This window comes from Pyrus communis, chromosome 14, assembly GCF_041283825.1.
Source record: "Pyrus communis isolate YQ-2024b chromosome 14, ASM4128382v1, whole genome shotgun sequence".
Taxonomy (NCBI): Eukaryota; Viridiplantae; Streptophyta; class Magnoliopsida; order Rosales; family Rosaceae; genus Pyrus; species Pyrus communis.
In genome coordinates, this window is record NC_142578.1 from 18,954,684 (window position 1) to 18,980,391 (window position 25,708).

General features: G+C 37.0%; 2 protein-coding genes and 2 long non-coding RNA genes across 5 annotated transcripts; 1 reads left to right on the forward strand and 3 right to left on the reverse strand.

The window, feature by feature from the left end:
- Positions 1 to 4,224: 4,224 nt before the first annotated feature.
- On the reverse strand, positions 4,225 to 4,948 carry LOC148691336 (uncharacterized). Its single transcript, XR_015955693.1, has 2 exons — positions 4,811 to 4,948; positions 4,225 to 4,686 (listed from the first exon to the last, which is right to left on the reverse strand). It is a non-coding gene; the product is annotated as an uncharacterized LOC148691336 (long non-coding RNA).
- Positions 4,420 to 8,633, forward strand: LOC137712905 (calmodulin binding protein PICBP). The gene is made up of 3 exons (XM_068452104.2): positions 4,420 to 4,692; positions 4,882 to 8,181; positions 8,398 to 8,633. The coding sequence occupies exons 1-2, from the start codon at positions 4,420 to 4,422 to the stop codon at positions 8,173 to 8,175; spliced, it is 3,567 nt and encodes a 1,188-aa protein (XP_068308205.2). The 3' UTR covers positions 8,176 to 8,181; positions 8,398 to 8,633.
- LOC137712906 (endoribonuclease Dicer homolog 2) lies at positions 8,479 to 12,956 on the reverse strand. Its single transcript, XM_068452105.2, is given in 13 exon segments — positions 8,479 to 8,721; positions 8,724 to 8,830; positions 8,833 to 8,944; positions 9,169 to 9,447; positions 9,732 to 10,049; positions 10,051 to 10,134; positions 10,284 to 10,493; positions 10,605 to 10,801; positions 11,121 to 11,224; positions 11,398 to 11,843; positions 11,942 to 12,210; positions 12,395 to 12,470; positions 12,755 to 12,956. Coding segments are annotated over 12 exon segments (2,301 nt in total). The 5' UTR covers positions 12,459 to 12,470; positions 12,755 to 12,956; the 3' UTR covers positions 8,479 to 8,610.
- Positions 12,957 to 21,508: 8,552 nt separating this feature from the next.
- Positions 21,509 to 22,600, reverse strand: LOC148691337 (uncharacterized). Of its 2 annotated transcripts, XR_015955471.1 has the most exons (4): positions 22,411 to 22,600; positions 22,121 to 22,283; positions 21,917 to 22,044; positions 21,509 to 21,560 (listed from the first exon to the last, which is right to left on the reverse strand). It is a non-coding gene; the product is annotated as an uncharacterized LOC148691337 (long non-coding RNA). The 2 variants fall into 2 exon arrangements; XR_015955470.1 differs by having other exon boundaries at positions 22,121 to 22,600.
- Between the last annotated feature and the right edge of the window lie 3,108 nt (positions 22,601 to 25,708).

A 25,708-nucleotide genomic window follows, 5' to 3' on the forward strand; every position in this document is an offset into this window, starting at 1 on the left:
CTGTACACGACAATTTTTGCAGAATCAGTTCATCTCGTCTTCAATTATTTTTTTGTAGAATCAGTTTCAAATGCACGTAGAATCAGTTTCAAATGCATGTAGAATCAGTTTTGTAATACTTTTTTTGGTGGGATCATATGTCACCATGCCTATGTGTGGACATTTGTTGTCATCCATTTAAAAACTCACATATACACCAACTACAGTTTTCAAACTTACTTTGCTTAGTATTGTTTTTAATATTAGTGATTTACTAAAGTTGGTTACTTTTTCTATTTTAATTCGACATTGGACAGCCTAATACATAAGAAAATAATAACAAAAAACCAATATTATCTTGAAAAGTTAAAAAAAAATAATTCAACCATTTTGAGCACAAGTATCAACCACTGAGGAATCAAATTATTAGAAAAGTTTCTTTTAAATTGTGACTATAAAACCACATCATTTATTGAATCTCTCGACAATGCATATTGCCTGAATAGTGACCCAAACAAAGAGAAATTATTCTAAGTTCTAGGCTCATTAACTGACCTGGAGTCCACCAACCATAACTTAAAACCTGTTCATTTTTAACACCAACCCACCGCTTAAAGAAGAAAAAAAACATTTTGGGGTTTGCGCCCCACTAGTCTCTCTTTCCTCTCATTCTTTGGGAAACTTAAATAACAAAAAGGTTTTTGCATTTACATTATTCAAAATCTATTTGATTTCAGAATTATGCTGTCTTTTTCAATCATATTTCAATTGGGCATGCATGGCTAGAGAAAAAAAGCACAAGATACCAAATTCAAAATTCAATATGAAGACTGGAGTTTCGGATGGGTGTTCATGGTGATAGGCGTGATGTGGTTGTTGGGTCAAGTGGGTGATTTGCGGAGTGGCAGTGGCGAACGTTTGGATGCAGGTGGTGGTGATGTTTTGGTCAGAGATTGCTTGGTTAACGGTTGTCGTTTGGATGCAGTGGTGATTTTTACCCTTTTTGTTTCTTGGAGAAAGGAGAGATGAATGAGACATTGTGGGGGCAAACCCCAATATGTTTTATTTTATAATTGTTAAATGGTGGGTTGTGTGGAAAATGACAGTGTCAAGTTATAGGTGGTGGAATTCCAAGTCAGCTAGTGAGCCGGATGAATTGGAACCAATATTTCTTAACACTATGTTTGGATGAGGGAAATAAACTTGGAATTTTGATAAAAGTCTGAATTTATAAATTGACATGCACCAATTTTTTTGTTTGGATTCATAAACATAGAAGTTTAGAATTTCCGTGTGGGAAAAAACTTGGAATTTGTGACCTCCAATTCCCAAGTTTAAATTATATGTAAATAGGTGTCATTTCTGAATTTCTATGAGTGAGAATTTAAAAATAACAAATTCCATTTCAAATTTCATTGTTCTTTTAGATTAATCAAACAAGAAAATTCACAAATCCTAGAAAATAAAATTTCATCATTTTGAAATTCCTTAGTAATTTTCAATTTCTTCATCCAAACAGAGTGTAAAAGTATAAAGAGAATGGAGCTATAAATGAAGAGATAAAAGTGTGAAAAAGACTTTTTTACTATAAAGGATAATTTTGTAACTTACACTTTAGAGAAAACAAGGCAATGATGTCATATTTCACATGTATTAATTTTTGTCTCTCCTTGTAATGTTTAAAAGGTGTTGTCTTAATATACAATTAAGTATTAAAGTATAGTCTATGTGTAATTTTTTTCTTTTTCTTTTTTAATTGTTATTCTTTTCCTTAAAGATGAATTAAATGCATAAAGTAATTATGGTTAGTTAAACAGACACTGACACAATCCTACCAGAGAAATAGTGGTTACCTTGAATTAGGGGAGTGAGAAATGGACTCATATTCTTGAATGTGAAATACAATCAAAATCCAGTTTAATCATTTTTCAGTCAATAATTATCGCCGAAGATATTCATACCAAAAATATAACGGTGGTAGACATACAACCGTTTTTGTAGGTTTAAACTTTAATGGAAAGGGATTCTCTCCGGATCTCTTACACCAAATCTACTAAATTTTCGGATCCCTTCAACCAAATTCACTAATCCGAACCTTTGAAATTTGATCTGACTAAAGTTATTATAACTTTTAAAGGAGACTTATGATTTTAGCCGTTGGACCAACTTTATATATATATATATATATATATATATATATATATATATATATATCAAGCCCTTTAGACCATCTCCAATGATTCGGCTAAAAGTTAATTTTTTTAGCCCGAAAAATTTAGCTTTTAGCTCAAAAACAGCTTTTCTGCTCCAACCATTTTAGCTTAAAATTTTAGCCCGGGATTATTAAAGAATGAATTTAGGCTTTTTTTTTTGTTAAATTAATTTTTTTTTTAAAAATAAATATGTAGACTATCGTAAATTAATTTTATGAATAGTTTAATCTAAAAAAATTTAAATTCCGATAAATATTGGATGAAGTCCACTCCGATTTCTGGGCTAAATTTTGGGGGGAATTTGGCATTGGTTTAGCATTTAACATTTAGCCCAAAATTTCCCCTTGGGTTGGAGTGGGTTTGGGGGGAAATTTTGGGGGTAATTTGGCTTTTAGCCCACCATTGGAGTTGGTCTTATGCAAAGGGATTCCTATATTTTTTTCAAAAAATAGGGATTAAGTATGGGGCCTACTCCACATTAAACTTCAACGATCCGAAGCATTTATTTTGTAAGTCTCGATTCATAGATCATTTTTACAAAAATTCATATCAATCCGAAATCATTTGCCTATTTAATGATCAAGATAAAATTTCATTGTTTCTTATATAACAAAGTATTCGTTAATTATTTTGAACCCAATTAGATGTCTTAAATATTTTCGATTTAGCTAATATTTTATAAAGATGATCTATGAGGTGCAACATAAAAAATAAATGATTCGGATCATTAAAGTTCATTGTAGTATGAATCCCACAACTAATTCTCATTTTTATAAATAAAAAAAAAATGAAGATTCCTTTTCAGGCCTATATATATAGAGTTTTTAATTTGTATCTCTGTCGCATGAGTAGCACCAGCATCCAACTCAGCGGCCCCACCAAGGGAGACAAATTTATGCTTTTCTTGATGGTGTAGTCATGCTTGCATATGTTACTGTTCCACCAGATCAATGAATTTCCTCAACACTTTGATCAATCATTGGTTTACTTTATTGTAAGAAGTTTTTCTAATACAAGCAAAATATTAGGAAAAATCAATCAAACTCAAGACTTCAAGTGACAGGTGCAAGGGTGAATGTTGCTTTAAAAGCTTAAGCTACAAAGTGCAATCAACAATAGTATATTACTTCGACATAGTACTTCCACATCTTCCAAGTAAAGTTGAATCTATTTATTTGTTCATTTATTTATTTTTCTCTCAAATTATGGGAGTGAAAGTTTTGAACCATTGTCATATTTGTTTCTCATTATTTTGTAAGAGCTGGATTATTCTAATTCTGATGGTTAAGGTTTTCGTCTTTAATCCATTAAGTCTCAAACTAAAACCTTCTCATTCTCTTACTCAGTGGCAGAGTCAGTATAGGGACAACTTCAAAAATCTTATGAATATTTGTTTGTGTATTGTATTGGACCCTTAGGAACAATTAAGGCAAACTAAATTACAATCTTCTTCTCTTACTTCTTCAATTTTCTTCTAACATATTTGTCTTCACGTTCTCTCTTCTTGTGTGCGTCTCTATTGTGCACACCATGTGCTCGATGAAATACCTTAGTTGTCAAGCTTTAGCAGCCTTCAACATAACTCCACAATATCTTTCATCCACCCTCAAAAAGTCTCTACAAAATAATAGTTATCGATATATCTTGCCATAAGCTACCGACATATGATAGGTGCACAACAACATGGCTCAATAAATTTTTTTGATTAATATTATGATCCTATTATTAAAAATTCTGGTTCCATCACTTGCTCTAACATAAAGTTGTGCCATCGTTTTTAATAAAAAAAAGAAAAGAATTAAAGGTCATTCCAACCAAGAACTTTTAATAATGTGTCACAGTTGTTTATCACTATAAAGGAAAAGATGAAGGGAATGTGAATAGTCAAGTCAATTGCAATAGTATGCATACAAGTCAAGAAATCAAAGTCCAACCTCAACCATATCATTCAAACTCAGCTGTTATTCATATCTCTTATTATTTATTTATTTATTTTGATTGCATACCTGGATTTTAAAATCATGTTAGAAAATTCTGAAAACACCAATCCCTGGATTCTTTTGATTGAGTCATCTCCCAAAACAGAGTCTGCAAAAACCTTTCTTTCCACCAAAATCGTTTTCTTTCTTCCTTTCTGAAAAGAAAAAACAAAAGCGAAACAAAACAAAGAAGAAGAAAAGCAGCTAGATTCATATCAGAAAACTTGAATTCTGTCAAGGGAAAAAGAATGGATGATAAGGAGCTTGAATTTGGAGCTGATTTGGGTTCCAGCCAAATGTGTGAGAAATTGTCACCATCTGTTTTGCAAAACCAGAATGGCGGACGCCAAGGAGAGCTGCTGCTGCAGAAGAAGAAGAAGAAGAAATTGAAAAAGTTGACATCAATCAAGCTCTCCAAATCACCAAGCCTGAAGCCGTCCCGAAAAAGATCCAGCAGTATATCCAATCACCATGTATCCTCCACTGATGGTTCTTCTGATACAAGTACAGAAAACCTACAGGCAAGTCTGTTAAATTCTTGATCTCTTTTGTTTTTTAAAGCATAATATATGGCGAAGAGAATAGAGGATTAGGCGAGCGGAACTACACATATGTTGAATTCTTATTTCTTTTGCTTACCAATTAAAATAGCTGGAAACTGAAGATTGCCCTTCTTTTTTGTGAATTTTCCTGTTTTGGTTTGTGTGTAGAATTCAGCAAGAACATTAACGAGACGGTCTAGTTTTAAGCCTGCAAAGAATTTGATGAGAATTTCCAGCTTAAAATTTAGAAACCCTTTGATGAGGAAGTGCTCTGGAGGAACCCAAATGAATAATATTAATCTCAAGAAATCAAGAATGTCTAAGCTTGCAAGTTCTGCCTGCTCAAATAAATCTGCCATGTCAACCAGCGATGCAGAATCATCATCTCCAAGATCCGTTAATTTAAAGCCGAAAACTTTTTCTGGTCACAATTCAGCTTTGAATGTCCCAACGAAATCTATGATGACAAAACACTCTGAACTCTCTAAAGTTCCGGAATTGAGAATACAAAGAGCTACATGTTCTTCGGCACTCAAGGGTTCCAAGTTGCCTGAAATTGGGGATCATGAGGCAGTGGGAACTGAATCTGAGGGGGGTTCGGCCACCAAGCTTTGTCTATTCACTTACTGCTCACTTCATGGTCATCGCCACACCAATGTACCCCCACTCAAGCGCCTCATTTCGATAAGGAGACGCATGTTGAGGGCTCAGAGGGGAGTGACACGGGCAACTCAACCGTTGGAGAGAGTGAAAGGGTCTGGCAAAACTAAGGAAGATCAGACAAATCACATGGCCTGCAATGGAAATGGCGCAGTTCATAAAACAAATGCTTTGGTGTCACTCCCTGCAGCAGATGGTGAAAGTCCGGAATGTTGTTGCATTGGTACAGATGTGGAAGCCACCAACACACACTGGAAGGAAGAGAAAATTGCTGCATCTAATCACAATGAAGGTGTTCAATCCACTTGCACAGATGATCCCAGCAATAGTGATCCTAAATTGTTTGGAAAAAATATGGAGGTCGATGATTGTGCAACTGTCAAACTACCCAATAAATTGGAAAGACCAATCCCTCAAGAAGCTGTGCAATCAACAAGGAACAATGAAATCTCTGCTGCTTCTGATTCTCAAGCTTCGAAGGAACAAAATGCAGGTAAGGAGGACCAAAGTGGAAGTAAGCATGCAAAGGATCAGAAATATACCCGAATGTGGCAGTTGATGTACAAGCACGCTGTAAAAGGTGTCACTCCAAATGTTGATGACCAGCTCCCTCTTAATGGAGCAGACAAGGAAGAACAACTAGAAGGTGCCAACACCATCTGCGAAAAGGACAATTTAAGTTTCTCTGAAATAGATGATCATACAGGTTTCGTAAATCACAGCGCAGGAGGCGAAACTACTGAGATATGCCGCCATGATGCCATTCAGCTGGTGCAGGAAGCATTTGATAGCATTCTTCTCCCTGAAATTCAGGACTGCTCATATGGTGATGAATCATTTACTAGTGGCGTCAGCTCAGACTGGGAAGCATTAGAACAGACTACGGATGAGAGTGGGGAGCGGAGGACTTCAATTGCCGCCAGTCGTTCGTCTGAGGACAGTACAGCGCAAAATACAAAAGAAGCGAAAACAGCATCAGAAGTTGGAGAGAAGACTGACAAGAAAACACCCAAGAGCTGGAGCAGTCTGAAAAAATTCATTCTCCTCAAGAGATTTGTCAAGGCAGTTGACAAGGTGAGGAACCTCAATTACCCGAAGCAAAAATACTTGCCCTTGGATCCTGATTCAGAAGCAGGAAAGGTCAACCTAAGGCAGCAAAAGACAGAAGAGAGAAAGAATGCCGAGGAGTGGATGCTTGATTATGCACTTCAACAGGTTATATCTAAACTGCCTCCAGCTCAACAAAGAAGAGTAGCATTGCTCGTCGAAGCTTTTGAAACAGTTCTCCCGTTTCCAGAAATTAGCCAGAGGTCCAATGTAACAAATTCCACTGAATCAAATATTCAAGTCTGCAATGGTTTGTCAGTTCAAAGTTTTATTCATCAAGGTGAAGAGAGTAACTCGAGAACATCTGCTGGAATCTTGCTTGGGAATGTGTCATGTCCAAAGAAAAGTTTCAATGAGTATCCAGATCAGGTCATTGATTTTCAAATGCAAGAGCAGCAAAGTCAAGTGATTTTTTATAAGCTCAGGACAGACCACTGTTTTATTCAAACCACGCGAGATATTACTGTTCCTGAGACCACTGGTGAAGATCAGAAGGAGAATCAAATTGTTTCTATAAATGCTTGCTATCGGGATGACAAAGTCATTGACTTAACCAATTTTGCTTTATCAGAAACCAAAGATCCCTGGTTATGTGATGATACATCCTTGAAGCGAGATGAACACGGTAGGGTCATTTGTGATGGTCTCGTAAGTGAAGCAGTACAAGAAGCCTCCAAGGAAGTTACTTCAATCACGAGTTTGGAACTTAGCAACCTCGGTCCCATATTGGAAAACATCAAATCTGACACCAATAAACTAATGGCCGACACTGCTGAAAAATCAAATTCATCTGAGGACCAGAGCACTGAAAATCATGTGGACTCAACAGCAGATAACACGGTGGTCTCTTTAGCTTCCATAGGATCAACTGAGGAGCAAATGGCAGCAAGAGAAGAAGTGGGCGGGGTAGCAGATGAAGCCTGGTTGGAAAAGCAGAACTATACGAACTTATGGTTCTTAGTGTATAAGCATATGGCATCAACTATCGATGCAAAAGATGGAGACGAACCACGCGAAGGAGCTGAAGAGGAACAAGTAGACGATGCCAACACATTGCCCGAAACAGATCAAGAGAAAAGTCACCATGAAGACAACAAAAAGGTTGAACTCCACCACATTGAAGCAATCAAGCTGCAGGTCGAGAAAGCGATTGATGAAATTGTTCTTCCAGAGAACCAGGATGAATCCGATGATGATAAATCAAGCACTAGAGGATCAAGTCCAGAGCAGGAACCTCCAAAAAATAAAGTTGTCATAGAAGGGAAATCTTTCATGTCGAAATCCACCAACTCTGCCAAGTTTGGTAATGCTACCATTCAAGAAGAAAATTCAGTCACAGAGGCGGAAGACAAACCTGCCAAGAAAATGTCGAAGAACTGGAGCAATCTGAAAAAAATTATTCTTCTTAACAGATTTATCAAGGCCATGGAAAATGTAACGAAGTTCAACCCACAAGGGCCACGATATCTGCCCTTTGAGCCTGACCCAGAAGCAGAGAAGGTTAATCTAAAGCATGTAAACATGGACGACAGGAAGAATTCCGAGGAATGGATGCTTGATTATGCCCTTCAACAAGCTGTTGCCCGATTAACTCCAGCTCGGAAAAGAAAAGTATCACTTCTTGTAGAGGCTTTCGAAACAGTCATTCCAAACGATGGAATTCCAAATCCATTCAAGCCACAAGTTGCTCACTGACTTCAGGTAAAAGATATAATCAAACAAAGCATTACATTTGTTTTCCTAAATGATCCAAGTTTAATCTGCGGTATATAGTAAAGCTTGTTGAGCTGCTCTTATGTTTTGACGAAACATGTCAGTCTATCTTGAGCTCGGTTCTTTTTAAAATTGGTTCACAAAATTTCGACTCTTGAACGTTATTGGTAGATGCTCACCATTCTATTTTAAAACATTTTGCAGGTATGGCCAACTGGAAGCGGGGTGCATGTCCATGGTAGGAACCTCAGTTTTTTTTATTGTTATTTTTTTTCACAGTTAAAATTGTAGTTTATTGCATCTTATAAAAGGCAGAAGTGCACAATATACAGATGTAAGTCATCATCAAATGTTCGTAGTATCTTTGAAGCTATATGTATGCCGGAACATCCTTTGAACTAGTTTCCATAGTTTAATTCAAAGACCTTTCAGAGACCTCAGTACTTGTTTACGAGCTAAATTTTTTGTTGTGTCCGTATTAGAAGTTGATGTATGCTTGTGTGTGACCCCTTTCGCTTCAACCTCTATTCCTCTATTGTAGCCGAACCACTTTGGAAGCACTTGACAGGTTTCTGCACTTTATAATGCTTTTTTTGGGCAATACACCTTGGAATCTCGTCCAGAATGAAGGCTCGTATGGAGAAACCAAGGGCTCTAAGAGAGGACGGATGCTTTGAAAGACGATTATTTTATTGTATCCAGAATCAATATAAATTGCCCCTGCTAGAGCCTCAACGATATCAGCAAGTACCTACATAAAAGAGAATTCTTATGAGTGTTTGAGAGTAAGTCTTAGATCCTTCAATTCAGATATCTTTAGTGAATGCTTGTTAGACAGACATTTGTTGTAACATGGATAAAACCATAAAAAGTAAGAAAGCATAGGCGAAGCACCCTAAGTTTCCAGTCCTAGAATCGCTAAAAAAATGCAGCAGAGGAATAATATGAGCATGATGATATGCGTTAGAAACCAACATCGCTGAAGTATGTCTCAGATTTTAATCCAGAAGTTGATTCCGTAGACAGCAATCCGAAATTGTTAACAGTGCGGTCAATATTACTGTGGACTACGTCCGAAGCAAGAATGTGCTTGTGTAATCCAGCCTTCACAGCAGATCGTGCATAACACTCATTGTTCACAGAAGCAGACCTCAGAATAGTTAAAATTCCTGGGGCCATCATCTCAGGATACTTATCGTAAAAATGAGTAGTGATCATATAATCCAACACCGCATCACCAAGAAATTCTAGCCGCTGCACAACAAAGAATGTACATCTGAAAAGTTAGGATCATATAGTAGGACTTGAAAGTAACAAATTGCCTAAAAATTAAGTGCAGCGTAGACTCATAGAAATTGTTTAACTGATGACGTGCACTAGCTGAATAAGCTTGCTGCTTTCGGGACTAAACTTTTATACATACCAGCTTCCACATTACAGACAGAATCCAGCAAGATTTGAAGTGACAAAAACTACGTTGTTATAAAAAGTAGATACGCATGGAATAAGTTTCATCGTCATCACATCATTGCACATACCTGGTAACCTCCGGCGATATAAGAACCATGGCTTAATGCTTCCATGAGAAGAGAAGGATCCTGAAATTTATAGTTGCCAAGCAATGACTCTAAATGTCCAACATCAACGGGAATCTCTGACTGCACTTGTAAGTGCCTCTCATATTGTTTGTGGTCTAAATCCACCTTTATACCAACCCAGTTCATGAAATATATGGCGTGTAGTTCACCACCTGTAGTAAGAAATGCACCGATTAGTGCCTCAACTACGTCTGCAACAATTTTAGCATCGATCTTCCTTGTTCCCCCAACATAGATGCTTCTTTTATCAAAAAGCAACTTCTTTTTTTAAGAAATAACTTCTACAATAATCTCCAGGTATAATCCACTTTTTTGGATCAAAAGCCTCGTTACGAATAAAACCCTACAACACGTAAACAATGGCAGATTAGTCAAGCAGGAAAGTTTACAGAAAAAAGTTCTACAAGCATAGCGGTAACAATTTGAAGCAGCTTTCAGAAAAATTCATGAGGATAACAAGATTATAACCCAAAATGAAAAAATAATTGTTACCGAAATTTTACGGTCACATCCAAGCTTGCCCAGGGAAAGATTAGAAATTATTTTTTCCTTATATTCGCTATGGAGTCCCTCACGATCATTTTGACAGGTTTTGAAAAACTGCTGACTTGCAGCATACTTAAGAAAGGAATCTCCAAGAGTTTCCAAGGATTCCAAATCTAAGTTCTCTTGGCAACCTTCTGTGGTAATAGATTCCAAGACCTACAAAGAGAAATTTAACAGCGAAAATTCAGAAATCTAGTACCTTATCAATACATAAATGGTTCATTAAATATAGGACAATACCCTTCTGAATGAAAAAATGTAGTATACCTTAATGGTTGGGATTGTAACATTTTGCGGCAAATGATCCAAAATCATCTGTTTCAAGTTGACAGCGAGTAGTAATGACTCAAGCCGATGCATGATGGACGGAACAAATGAGAACGAATATAAATTGCTGATTGATATAGGTGACATGATTATAGTGCAAAGTTCTGGCGGCAGTTGAACGGATGCATGACTTGATTCTGCAAAGAAGTGACACACATTAAGCTTCTTATTTGATAACGATTAATTATGAGATAAGATTGGATTAACTTTTGATTCTGCAAGACTTTGTGTCAAAAGAATCAAAATGCATTCTCAACGGTATCAATTCGATTTCAACTAACAATGGAATAGCAAGTTAGCAACCATGTGCATTTTCCTCTAATCAATATATGTATGTATATGTTTTAGAGGTGGATTATGAATTATTGATCAAAATTTTCATCCAATAGGAAAGATTAAAGCAGAGCAGAAAACAAACAGAAGAATTAAATGACAAAAGAGGTTAGGAATTCAGACCTCTTTTTCTCTGTTGTCTGGACCACAGAAGATAATTTTGTGCCCGAAAGATGCATCTCCCATTCAGCAATAACTGTTGATCAAAACGCATATTGATCCCATGCCTGCAGCAAGGAAACCATCCGAGTTACTCAAAAATAGCTTGCATATATCATTTTAATCCAACATAAACTGAAACTACACCGAATACTTCATGATTTCTTTTTCTTTGGAAACGCTTGATCCTTAATGCAACAAGACATGCAAATACAAAAGAGGTAAGAAAAGAAGAACATACTTTGCTTCATAGTAGGCTTTGTAGGTAATACATTTGTTGTGCCTCATTAGTGAGTTTCCAGTCAAGTCATCCAACAGGCCAGTGATGCAATACAGGCTATCGGTATGAGGCGTATAGACCACGGAATTCTGGATCCTGCACGTACAAACCATACCATTTTTGGTATGTAGTGGAACATGGGAATTGTTGTTTGGTTGAGGACAATCTACACAAACACAATTCTCAGAATCTTCGTTACTATGGGACGACATAGACATAACACTGTCTAAATCAATGATGGAAGCTCTCTGGTGTATCCTTGCTGCTGGTAGCAAAAGGTAATCAATCGATTCAGTCTCATTGTTTTGTCCCAAATGAAATCTTTCTAAAACTTCCTCCAACTTTTTCAATTCCTGATCCACCAGAATCCGAAAAATTGTGATTTGGAACCTTCTGCAAGCAAGAGCCTGGCAAATAAAATTACACAACCAAGATTAACCATTGATATATTTTTTTTAGATCATGTCATTTATCACTAAAAGTAATAACACACTGGAAATCGTACCTGCTCTGAACATAGATTAACATCTCCAGCATATTCAAAGTTTACTGTTAAAGGACCCCTTTGAACTTTTAATTCAAAATTCATATTTGCAATGGTATCACTATCAAGTTTATTCCTTGTGCCAAGTACGATATCACTAACTGGAATATCGCAATCAAAATTCTGCTTCAGCTTAATTAAGTAGCAATGATACATTACACTAGCATCATTTGAACACGGTGATTTGACCAGCTCGGGTGGAACATAACGAGGTTGTTCATCGTCACGCCCTGCAAGTATAACACTTACAAATTACAAATAGAAAAAAACAAGTTGTATGAATCATATATATAAATTTGTTAAACAATAATGGTTAGAGAAGTTACCAACTTATGGTACTTACCAGATAATAAGTTATGTTTAAAACTAATTATAAGAGGCAATCAAGGTATTGAAAAAGGTAAGAGATGTTACCAAGTTCTTGTGTGGCTTCTTCCACACCGAGAGGATCAGCAGATTTATTTCCGTCCTTCTCCATGTTAGCTTCTCACTACAACATTCACCAAGTTTCCAGCAAAAATAACTAAATCAGCAAACCGATTTCGCTAAATAGCAAAGTCACACAGAGCGCAAAGGCTCATTTGATAACTATTTCAGTATTCAGTTTTTAGCGTTTAGTTTTCAATAAAAATAAAAATAATAAAAAAATAAAAAAAAAATATTAAAACAGGAACTACAAACCGAAAACGAAATAGTCATCAAATAGCCCAAATGATAAACCAAATTTATCGATTCCCAAATTGCAAAGTAATGAACAGAAGGTGGGTAACTCACAGAAACCGATCCGCGCAGCGAGTAAAGAGTGAAAGTAGGAAGCACAGAGAACTGGAGCAGTGTAGGTAAATGTAAGAGTAACAAAGAAGTGTGTCTAAATGTAAGAGTGTAACAGACTAGTTTGTCTTTAAAAACAACTGATGGAGCTTGAAGCTGCAAAAGCCTAACTGGATTACTTTGGAATTTCAAAAGACACTGGATCGGATTCTTCGGATGATGGTGAGTAATATATAGTAATATTTAAAAACTTGGTGAGGAAGCAACTTCCTCTGTAAGTTCGTATCGAGTCAAGTCAGTGATGACAAAAAAAAAAAGAGAACCGCCCACTAAAGTTCTTTTGGGTGGAAAAGAATAAGACACTGCTTTGTGGGTCCGTTCATATGTATTTTATTTTTTATTTTTTATTTTTTGAACAAACAATATCATCTACACTAGGAGATGAGGAAGTGAGGTAAGCCTCAGAATCAGCTAGTAATAATGTGGTTCAAATTCGTCTTTGGCGAGAATCGAACCTAAGTTTCAAATTCGCTTTTTACGAGAATCGAACCTAAGATCTCTCACTTACGAATGAAAAAGTATTTATAATTAATAACCAAAATTTAATACTCAATTTGATAAATGTCATTTTTTATAAAAACTTTCAAATATAGCATAAAACTCACATTAATAGACCTAAATACCCTCAAAATCCAAAACCCGTTTACACAAAAAAAAGCTAAAACACTTAAATAGAGCTTCTGTCCATTGTTGTTCAAAGTGCAAGGCTGCGAGGGGAGTCGGTAATATCAAACTTGTGCAAGTTAATTTCTGATTAATTTGTAACTCATTGAACATGGAAGCAACTCAACCGCGCCAAACTTGGAACTCTTCTTACTCCGAGAAGAATATAATTGCAAAAGAGTTCATAAGCAGATGAAAACTCCTGTAAAATTCTTGAACATAACTGACTTGTCCGAATATAGAATCGATGGTCATCCATCCATATAAGCAGCAAATTACATTCCTAAGGGAAAAATTGCCTATTTGATAATATAATGCAAGTGACTAGATGGTTTTTTTTGTGAACAACTCACATTCAACAATATTATTCCCAATCAACAACTCACATATCAAAGTCTACCAGATGATCTTTTTTTGTTGAATTATTTGTGTTTTCCTATATAGCTAGGCAATTGATACATCATAGACAAGCGTCTGCAAATTTTTATTGATCTCCATTTCTTTGACTTTTTGTTGAGGTAAAGTACCATATTCATTCATAGATAATAGGAATACGTATGTAAATATGAGGATAGGGTGCAATTACATGGGTCTTGATACAAACTTTGCTAGGGATTTCAACCTGGATGAAGGAAAAAAAAGCGTCCCGCACCAAAATTAAATATGAATTCTATCCTAAAAAAGAATGTCACAAATTATATTGGGTGGTTCTTCAAACCATGCTTGTTCTGCCTCCAAAAGCAATCCGAACCATGCTAATCGATGAGCCACCCAATTTGCCCCTCTCCGTGTATGCAAAATCTTCAAAATTGGGAGTGATCGTAGATAATAACGCCGTTAATTACTGTACCAAAATGGAGGTTATCATCACGGTCCTTCTGGTTTATGGTAGCAAGTACAATGGAAGAGTCCCCTTCAAATTAAATCGCTTCAACTCCCAGTTCCATGGCCAATTCCGTCGCTGTATGTGCAGCAAGAACCTTCGTGAGTAGTGGCGAAGTACACCCTCCACCTTCTTAAGGTATATTCTACTCCATTTTCTGTGCATAGGGAACATATCTTCTTTCCCACTTCTTTCGACAATATCTCTAAAATCTTTAAAGTATGAAATTGTGTCTGAATTTTCTTTCATATAGAAAACCCACACATCAATGAACATCACCATGTACCACATCCCACTTATCGATGGTTGCTTAATGGGCCCGAACATATTAGAGTGGACTAACTCTACTGGTTCTTTTTTTTTTTTTTTTTTTTTTTTTTTTTTTTTTTTTTTGTGTGAACCATTTGGTAGTTGACATTCTTTCCTATACTGGCATCATGCACAAACCGTGTATGTTCTCACATCAAGTTGAGGTAGCCCCTTAAGCATTGACTTCTTTATCATCACATTTAGCTTGTGATAACGTGACCCAAACTTATGTGCCATAAATCTGTTGTCTCGTTCCTCCTTATCTTGTCTACACATGCAGACTCTACTGACATTACAGACTAACTCTAATCTTCATCCCTCCATTGTTAGCATTTTCTAGATCTTGAGGTGTTGGTACACCTTCACATCTTGCGAACCAAACATGACATAGTAACCTGACGATGTCAGCCACTAAAAGCAAATTTTTCTTCATACCTAGAACATGGTAGACATCTTGAAGCGACACTTGGTTAGTGTTGTACTGGGGCACAATTATCGTCTTACCGATGATAACCTCGAGTCTCTTGCTGTCACCACCAAGCGGCCTGCCTTGTACTCAGATAGATGTCGTAACTTTTTCTCATCACTTGTCATGTTGTTTGAGTAGCCTGAATCCACGATCTAATCATTCTCGTGGTCAATCAATCATGAACTTGTTGCTGTGAGAGCTACCTCGTATAGCAAAAGATGCTTCAGCGTCCCAATCTTCCTCAAAGTTTTTCTTTGTTTTGGAAGTGGCAACATTACTCTTGATGGATGTTTTGTTAGACTAACAATCTTTCACCATGTGACCCTTCTTTTCATAGTTGTAACATTTGCCCTTAAACCTTTTATTATTCTTGGACTAATCACAGTTGTTGTGATACTTTGGAGCTCCCCCTGGCCGAGAACTCCATTCTTTTTGGTGACTTGCTAACTTGTGACTTTCTCTTTTAGATCCACCACCAATGTGTTGCTTGAAACTACTTTTACTTTTGTTAATGTAGAGCGCTTACTCCTCACCTTTGACCATTTGCTTATCCATATCTTCTTGATCGACAAGCAAATTTTCAAACTCAACAAGTGATGGTTGAGTCGGCCACCCTTGCACAGCGGCAATGAAGCCATAGTATTCGAGTATCAAACCATGAATAATTATTATTTTTATCTTGGATTCTATCTCATGTCCGGTTATGCCACTGATAACAACTCATTCTTGAGAAACTGCAGCCTTATGTCATTCTTTCTTGAAAAGAGCGTGGTGAATGTGTCCCATGCTTCTTTTGGTGTTTTGGCTTTTCCAACAAATATCAATTCATCTAAACTGATGAGAACAAACAATCTGTTAAAAAGACCAAATTAGCACACAGGTACTATGAAGTGGGCACCAATTATTTCATGAAAACAGAAACATAATTTTCGACAAGGTTTTTATCACAAAATGGAACCTGAAAATGATTTACCCAATCAATGTGGTATTTGAAATTGAAAATCGATCAAAGTATTCATTGAAAATAAGCGTTGCAAATGAATGTGATTATTTTGTCATAATTCCATTAAAAATTCTGTTATGTGCTTATATGACACATAACGAGGTCTTATAAATCTAATTAAATATTACCATGTGGATTAAAAATATTTAAATAATAAAAAATAGTTTTATTTTTGAATAATTAAAAACTAAAAAAAATGATTTGAGAATTCTACGGAGCTCGACTGCCTCGACAACAATGGCAGCAACATTGGGTTCCTTCAAGTACAATTTCCAGGAGAAGAGAGAGCGATTGCTCTTCCTCCAGAAGGACTGCTCCTACTCCGAGCTGGGTGGCTTCCCCCACATCGAGGAGCAAGACCCGTCGTTGGGATTTCCCCGCTGCTGCTCTTTCCGATCAGTCTCCGACCGAATCGTCGTCCGGTGCTAAACCGTGCAACATATCTTGAAACGGGCGGTTCAGATGGTTTTGTGCACTTTCTCTATCTGTGTATTTTTGACCCTCTCTATGTGTCTGCCATCTCTCTCTCAGCTTAGTTCTCCTACCCCCTATGAGGAATCAATTCCTTTTGGAACTCTATTTCTACCTTTTTCTTTCTTCTTTGGCACCCTGTTCAAATCATCAATTTCATCAGTTCCTGGTTCATTGGTAACGTCGGTCGCAGAAGAAATTCCGTTTTTTTATGTCCCCTTGTATGAGAATCATGAATTCTAGCTCAGCTTCATCTCCGCTGCTCAAGACAACAGAGGACCAAGAGTTTGTAAGTTTGGTAAAGAGAATGTTAGAAAAGAGTAAATATAATGGATAACCTTTCAATGTAATTGGAATCGGGCCGTTGGCTCTATTTCCCGTCCGGAAGTGGAAGAGTTCCAAGATCATCATCTTCTTCCCTGTTTTTCTTTTAGTTTTTAATTATTTAAAAATAAAATTATTTTTCATTATTTAATATTTTTAATCCACATGGTAATATTTAATTAGATTTGTAGGACATAGTTAAATGCCACATCAGCACATGATAAAACTTTTAACAAAATTGTGACGGAATGATCACATTAATTTTACAAACGCTTATTTTGAAGGATTATATTGATCAATTTTCAATTTCAGAGACTATCTTGATATGGTGAGTAAATTTCAGAGATAATTTGTGATAAAATCCCTTTTTGAAAATAAAAACAAAATGAAATCATGTGTGACTAACCAGACTTGAGTGAGTGGAGATGTGATCATAACTCTTTCATGCTTTCGGGAAGAAAAATGAGAGAGAAAGAGGACAAGAAGAAAAAAAACCATTAGATTGATCTCATGGTGTATATTAATTAGTTGGAAAAATAATTATAATGATCTTAAATATAAATGAATGATTATATTTGAGATTTGTCATGTGGCGAGTTTTGAATGAATTGTAGTGTTACGTAAAATCCAGTGACAAACCCAACTCCACACAAATTGTTTTCTGATTATTTATTGTATGTTTCCAAATTCGCATTATCGGTGTTTGTTTATTTGTGTTTGAGGTTGATTACATTCTTGCATTTCAGTTTATAATGATAATTTGGAAATGTTGTCTCAAGTTTATTTGTTAATGTGATACTTTACATGCGGTTTTTAGCTATCAATATTCTTTGACTTAAACCTTATTTGTTTTCAGTTTTTGTCGAAGTCTAACATTAATATATTAATGTATTTCCATGTTGTTCATTATATTTTCTATTAATGTATTTCCATGTTGTTTATTATATTTTTTAACTTCAAAATTGAAATTTGTAGTTGCTTATATAATGAGATTTTAAATAAAACCCACGACTTGTGGGACTAAAAATATTAAAAGATAAGTTGTACTCTTCACTCGTGGAAGAAAATTCAAAATCAATAGAAAATCATGTTTTATCATAACAAGTAGGGAAATACCCCAAAAATGGGACAATTTCTTAATTTTGGGACAAAGATAAGACAAATTGGCCATGCACAAGCCATCCACACCATGCACAAAATTAAAATTACTAAAATACCCACATATAAATACTAAAAAGAGGGAGGTCCAAAGAGAGGCAAGAAGAGTGAGTTGGGTTTTGGGTTGACCTTATACCTTTGATTTCGAAAAAAGTGATGTGATAGAAAGGTGAGAAGAGTGAGCTGGATTTTGTACCATATTTTCTGTTGTGGCCGTAAAGTTCCATTTTTTCGTCTTCCCTTATGAGTGGAATCGCTCTTTTTTCATTCAAAATACGGAGTTCCAAGCTCCATCATCAATGATTTATGGAATAAATGGGTTGTTTGTAAGATGAATTAATACTTAGAAGTTAAATTAGGGTTTATGTTTCATGTTGGTGCGTATGGGTTGTGGAATAAACTTCAAGTTTTGACGTGCTAGAAAGCTTGGATGGAACAATTTTTGGTTCAAGTGTCCAATTGCAGAAATTTGTGAACTTTTTCCCATAATGTGCATGTGATGTGCATATGGTGTGCATGGCTACATCTTAATATGAGAATTGGGAATGTTCACTAGTTATGATGCATGTATGTTGTGCCTTGAAATTTAGCGAGTTTGACCATAACCTAGTTGGTCTCGGAGAAAAACAAAAATAAAAAATAAAAAACTTAGAGGACATTAAGGGTCATATGTGTCCATGACATAATGACAACGAGTATCATGTTTTCCACGTGCACGGTTAAGTGGTGGTTAATATATGTAATAAGACTTTTCAAACTATCACTGTAACCTTATATATGTAACAATTATGTTTTAATTGTATCCACTATACCAATATGTTGCCGTTAAAGTTTCTCCCGCTCTGTGCATATCATGTGCATGTACTCTATATTTTATGTGCATGTGGTGTGCATATAGTGTATATGGTGCCTATTTACATCTTTGATACTCTTCACATTAACGTAGTTGACTACTTTTTCCTTTGATTCAGAGGTAGGCCTTGCAAATACGAAAACAACAAACAAGTTAGTGAAACAATTTCCTTTGATTCAGTTGGGTTCTTTCGTGCTCATTCAAACTGCAATTTTTAAATCCTTGAAAATTTTGAACCCAATCAAATTTGATACCAAATTCAAATTAATGAATCTTCGATTCTTCATATAAAGTTTAGGGTCATTTATCAGATTGTGTCATTTTTTTATATTTCAAACAGAAAGTTGTGAGCTATGAGTCTTAAGGTTGATCTCAGATCTATAAGCATAACATGTGCATGCCATGTGCATGTCGTGTACATACAGTGTATGAGCGAGCTTAAAACGAAGAGAGCGAATAAGTACGCGCAAAATTTCGTCCATATCCTTCTCTCTTCCTTCTTTCCACTCTTCATTTAATTGCACCAAAAGCCAAACCTTATTTTTGTTTATTTTTTTTTGTCAAACCATAGATTTTGTTAGATTAGCACCATCGGGTTTGAACCCACACCATTATGCAAGGACTCAACACCTTTCCACCACTACGGTAAAGGGCCACTTGCAAAGCCAAACCCTATTTTAGTGCTTGAAAATTTGGATCGAGAGAGGAAGCAGAGAGAGGGAGAAGACAGAAGAAATGAAAACCCACATATAAATCAGAGAAATGATAAAAAATAAAAAATAAAATAAAAAAATGAAGAATTTGGGTCTCCTCCAAGAAACACCAAACCAATTACTTCAACTCCAAAAATCCATCAATCAAAAAGAAAATTTAAGCAAACCCAGTTCACAAAACCTACAAATGAAAAGGTAAAAATCGAAGAAGAGGATGGGTTAGAGAAAGAGTGCATATTCAAAATGTAGAGAGAGAGAGAGATAGAGAGAAAGAGAGAGAGAGAGAAAGAAAGAAACAAAGAATGAAAGAGAGCTTGGATGAAGAAGATGGATTGGTTAGGGTTCTTCGAATTGGAATTGGGCAAGAGGGATTTTCTCTCTCTCCTCTCTGTTCCCCTTTACAAAATGAGAAATGAAGGCTGAAATTTCTGGATAACCCATTTATATGATAGGACAATTTGGTCATTTCAAGGTGTAGGAAAAATCCTATTTTTATCTGATTGTTGTGCATGACGTGTGCATGCCTTGTGCATATTCGAAATGTCTTATTTCCATCCCAAAATTAAGAAATGTCCTACTTTAGATTATTTTGCCAAAACTGTGTGCATGTGTGTGTGTGCATATATATATATGCGTCCATTCATCAAAATGATCAACAATGTTATTGTGCCATAAAACACTTGATATGACACACCCTGACCCGGAATGTCCACCTGGACTCCAAAATCGAGTTGTGTTGGCTGACACCATGAGGGTGACGAAGCCATAAGGTGTAGTGAAGTGGAAAATGTGAATAAATTTAAACCTAAAAGTGATTAAATATAAGAGTGCGCTTGTGAGCGAGAATGAACCCATTTCAAACGTGATGTCAGAGCATAAGGAAAGTACAATAGAGTAGGATGAGAATTATACCATTGAAGGTAATCTTCAATAATAAGATTTGCCAAGAATCCTTGCCTATACGAAAGTACAACTGCTACAACCTAGAGGGGCGAAAAATAAGGGTGAGTGGGCCTAAAATAAAGTTTTGTAAAAACATTTTCGAAAACATAATAACCCCTCGTCGTAAAGCAAGTAAAGTTTCCAAAATATACGTACTACGTATAGTAAGAAGACACTTACCGTAACCTGCAATATCTCAAGATTCAATACGACACAATATTTCGTAAGTAAATGCATGACGTCCGTAATCACATATTCTCACATAAATGAACATATCATATCGATTGCTCATCAACACAAGTTGACACACAGGTTCATGTAGAGGTATTCTGACATGAACCAGACTGGGTGTAACCATGATATATGCTCTAGTACTGCAATCACATGAAGACTGGTGCTATGTGCAACACATACGAGTCCTAATTGCCTATAGAAATCTAGGTCAGGATTGGCACCTACAATTGATCCAAAGTGAGCGTAAGGTGCAATGTGCACATACACGTGAAAGACTGGCTCTGGCTTGGGCGAGTACTAACACCTGTGCAGCAAACAATGAGCAGTTAACACAAATATAATCATACCACAATGATTTGATCATTCTAGTCAACATAACATTATTCATAGCCATAAGTTTAGCTAAGGCATCCCTTAGGACTTATAATGATTTCCTAATTCTCGTCGTTATGTCATTGTCTATAAATATTAGTTTAACTATGAAATTCATATAGAAAATTCATTATTAGATGCATATATGGAAAGGGGTGTGATATCCACACACCTTTTTTTACTTCTCCCACACCTTTTTAGTTTTCAGCCGTCAGATCGGATGAATTGAAGAAGATCAATGGTTTCATTTATACATTAGTACATTATATATTTACATAAATGGTTTCATTTCTAGGTGAAACACGTCAGATCGAACCCACCTTGTAGCATCGAGAATCTTTGCGACGTGTTTCACCTAGAAATGAAACCATTTATGTAAATATATAATGTACTAATGTATAAACACGGTGTTCATAGAAAGTACGACTAATAAAGGAACTATTTTAAAATGATTGAATTTCTAAAAACAAAGGGCGGATTCGGGTTCGACATGTCGAGAAACCTAAAGAGGGACCTCAGGTCACCACACTGTAGCTTCCCACGCACGCCCACACGCCTTCCCACATGCACCCACGCACCTTCTTCATGAAACCTGTAGTTTTTGCAGGTTGCAGGTATAACTTCCCGAGCTCCTAACGAGCTCATTTCTTAACCAAATTCGATGGTACAAAAATCAACTTCAAGATAGAAATGTAAGGAATCGATCTATACTTATTAGAAGCCTAGTCATGATCGATGTTGGCTGGGAAATTGATTTGAAAGTGGTTGGATCGCCACGGTTCACATTTCCCATAACACTAGAAAATCCTCCCCCTCGTCCAATCCGTACCAATCTTTCCCTAAATCACATACAAAGGTTAAAAAATGTACCTAAACATGTTTAAAAGGACAAATAATAAGGATTTTGAGACTTACCATGGTTGCACAGTGCCTCTGTGCACAGAGAATAGAGAAAGAAAGAACGAGAGAGAATGAGTGTCATTTAGCGTTTCTCTTGATAATAAACATCCATTCATTAGTTCATCATCATCACCATCGCCAGTACCAGCTTTTGAACCCAGTCACTCAAGGAATCATGCTAGTGAAATTAACCACTAGGTTAAGAAGAAGGCCAGTGATGGTGATGCAGTGTCATTGTGCACAATAAGGGTAGAAAGAGTTTGAGAGAAAGATGCAGAATAAGACCGAGATAGAGAGGGACATACCATAGTGGTCTGGTGTGGTAAGGGCCACTAGAGTACGACAAAATGGTGGTGGTGCAGTGCACAGCAGCACTGACTTCACAGAGATAATAAAGGGTCAGTTTTTGGGAAGGAGAAAAGAGAGATGGCTGAGAGGGTTAGAAGGAGAAAAAGGTGATGTGGCAGTCATGAAGTGGAGGAATGAGGTGAAGGAGTGTTGAGAAAAATAATGAGAGAGAGATAATCCTGAGAGAAGGGAGACATAGAAGAGATAAGGGGGAATGGGACGTGGGCCCCGCATGTCTTAGAAAACAATACAAAATATCTCTAAACATGAAATTACCAATTTGTCCTTGGTATTTGATGTTTCGTAAAATTTTAACCGTAGTTCCGATTTCGATTCCGCTTGCGCCTACACGTTCGTATCATCGAGTACTTCGAGAATATGCTTAAATAATAGCTTGTACATGTCATGAAAAAAGGGTCAATGAAAGTCAAAATCTCGCCTCTAGGGAATTTTTGTCAAATCACTCTTTGAAAATTTATAAAATAGTAAATTTAGGGACAGGTTGTCATAATCTACCCACCTTAAAAAAAATATCTTCCCCAAAATTTGAAATAAGTTGCTATACATAAAATACTCAAGGATAGAAAGAAGTATGTTTGCACCATACTTGACCAATCCCGAAACTACTGAGCACCGGTCAACAGTATACCATCAAAGACCCATAAGACTTTCCCTCTAACCAGGAGGCCAATCACAACGCGACACGAGTCGATATTAGAGGCCAATCACAGTGCAACACGTGTCGATATCAGAGGCTAATCACAGCACGACACGTGTCAATGTTAAAACAAAGCTAGAAACTTTCTTCTATAAAAGGGGATCATTCTCCCACAATAATCCCTAATGTCATTTGTACTAAACTATTCACTAGAACTAACTAAAAGAGAGCTTGAACCTATGTGTTTGTGTAAACCCTTTATAACTAATGAGAACTCCTCTACTCTATGGATGTAGCCAATCTAGGTAAACCACGTACATCTTGTGTTGTTTGCTTCCATGTCTCTATTCATTTACATATTTATCCACACTAATGATCAGAGAAATCTAGCGAAGGTCACAAACTTGACACCTTCTGTTGTACCAAAGTCCTCACCGATTTTGTGCATCAACATTTGGCGCCATCTGTGGGAATCGCTCTTATTCCTACTCTCTCTAGCTTTGTCAAGCTGGTTTCCACCATTCGTACACTTTCTTTCGACCAGGCACCCCTCTCCAACATGGGGAGCGAAGGGAGCCATAACACACAGAATGACACCCCCTCGCACTTAGTGCGAAGCAACGAAAGAAGGAACGAAAGAAGTTTGCTCTTCAGGCTCAAGTCGATAAGTTAGAGGCTCAGAACAATAAGATAGCAAAGAATGAGATCCTCCAAGACCAGTATGAGAAGCTCTTCGGGATGCTCCATGAAGCTAGGCATACTTAAACACACGAACTCATTGCCCCCGGGGAAGTCAACCACCACCTGGGTGCCCTACAACACGGAGGATCATCTGCCTTCAACATGGATATCCCTAATGGGGAGCGAGCTATTCATCAAGGTGTTGATCAACATGAGACCTCTCTTGACCCAAATCAGGAAAAGTGTAGGAAGGCACATTCTTGCAGAATGAGCAAAAGGATCAAAAGCCGTTTATTGCAACTGTCGGGACTTCCTGAGGCAACGTCGAGAGAACCCCATCCACATAAGCTCGAAAGTCAATGACCCAAGGGTTTCTGAAAGATTCAATCTTCTCCCATGCCCCAAGCCAACTACCAATCTAGGGAAGGAGCAACATGTCCTAAAGGAATATGAAGGTACGGGGGACTTGGGGTGTTTCGACAAGTTCGTCCTAGAAGTCAGTACAGTGAGTCCAAAGAAAAATCTCATGCTCTTGATCAAGCTTTCCTACTTCCAAGAGGAGATGGAGACTTACGAAAGAAGGATCCAGCAGTACCTGACTCCACTCAAGACCCCCTTGTCCTACAACTTCTTGAGGAAGTAAACAAGTTGAAGGCCAAACGTCAGGCCGAAATACCTGACTGGAACCAACCCAGGGCTGACACTCTTACAAGGAGGATCCTCGACACCCCCTCCAAGCAAAGACAAAGCAGAAACTTAGCTTACAACTCTACACTAGAAGGGAAGACCCAATTGAACACCTTAACCTTTTTGAGTCCACCATGGCATACCAGATGCACATTGACGAAGAGCGATGTCTTCTTTTCCCCTCTACATTCTCTGGCGGAGCTCTGAATTGGTATTACCATTTTCCACCTGAGACAGTAGACTCTTTTGAGGAACTGAGGAAACTGTTTGTCTCTCAATACATCTTCAAGACAGATCACTTGTATTCTGCAGATGACTTGTACACTATTCGCCAGAAGCCGAACGAGTCACTACGAAAGTATGCAGGCCGCTTGATAGGAGCATATTTAGGCGACATACTTAGCTTGTTTTCATGCATTTATGTTATTAATTCATAGTTGTTTTAGTCTTTTAAAGTATTTTCGTGTGTTTTTAGGTTCTAATGGCAAAGGGAGCAATAAAGTGCATTTTGAGGCTATTTGGAGCATTTTTGGGCATGGATTGGATAGCTTAACATAGGAGCAAAGAGGATGGACGAAATTGAAGACAAGAAGAGCTAGGAAAGGCTACAAATCTGGTGGAAGAAGTTCTACTCCAATGAAGATAAGGAAGAAGCAAGAAACAAGGAACCTTATCCAACCCTATCCAACCTTATCCAACCCTATCCTATCCTATCTCTAACATTATCCTATTCTATCCTATCCAAATCAGATTGGGACCTAAACCTAGCTACTTAGGGAGAATCAATTACACATTTAAACACCCATTTCAGTTTCTAGAAGACTCATCCATACCATTGCCGCAAATCACCATTCCTTGTAGGTTTAGGAATCACAATCCTTTTCCTACTCCTATATCACATGTCCTAGGCCCTTTAGGATTAGGAAATCTGCCTTAAACACAGTTTCTAGAACACCTAATCCTATCCCTACATGTGTGCCGCACCTAGCCTTCTAGAACTCCCTAATTCCTAGCCGAAATTCCTATTCCCATTCCCACTTGATTTCTGCCTTGAGTTAACCTTTTTACAATGGGATTAGGCAATCCTTTTCCTACACTAAGTGTTCCAAAAATAGCCTATATAAACAGCCTTGCCGTGCCATTTAATCACCACCATCCCTTCACACAACATTCATACATCCCTTCAGAAACCAACCCTTGCCGTGACCTTGCAACCACCCATCCATCAT

Bases quoted from the DNA above. Each gene is read 5' to 3' on its own strand.
- LOC137712905 (XM_068452104.2), top strand. From the start codon at position 4,420: ATGGATGATAAGGAGCTTGAATTTGGAGCTGATTTGGGTTCCAGCCAA. The intron at 4,693-4,881 runs GCAAGTCTGTTA...GTTTGTGTGTAG, and splicing joins CAAGTACAGAAAACCTACAG to AATTCAGCAAGAACATTAAC.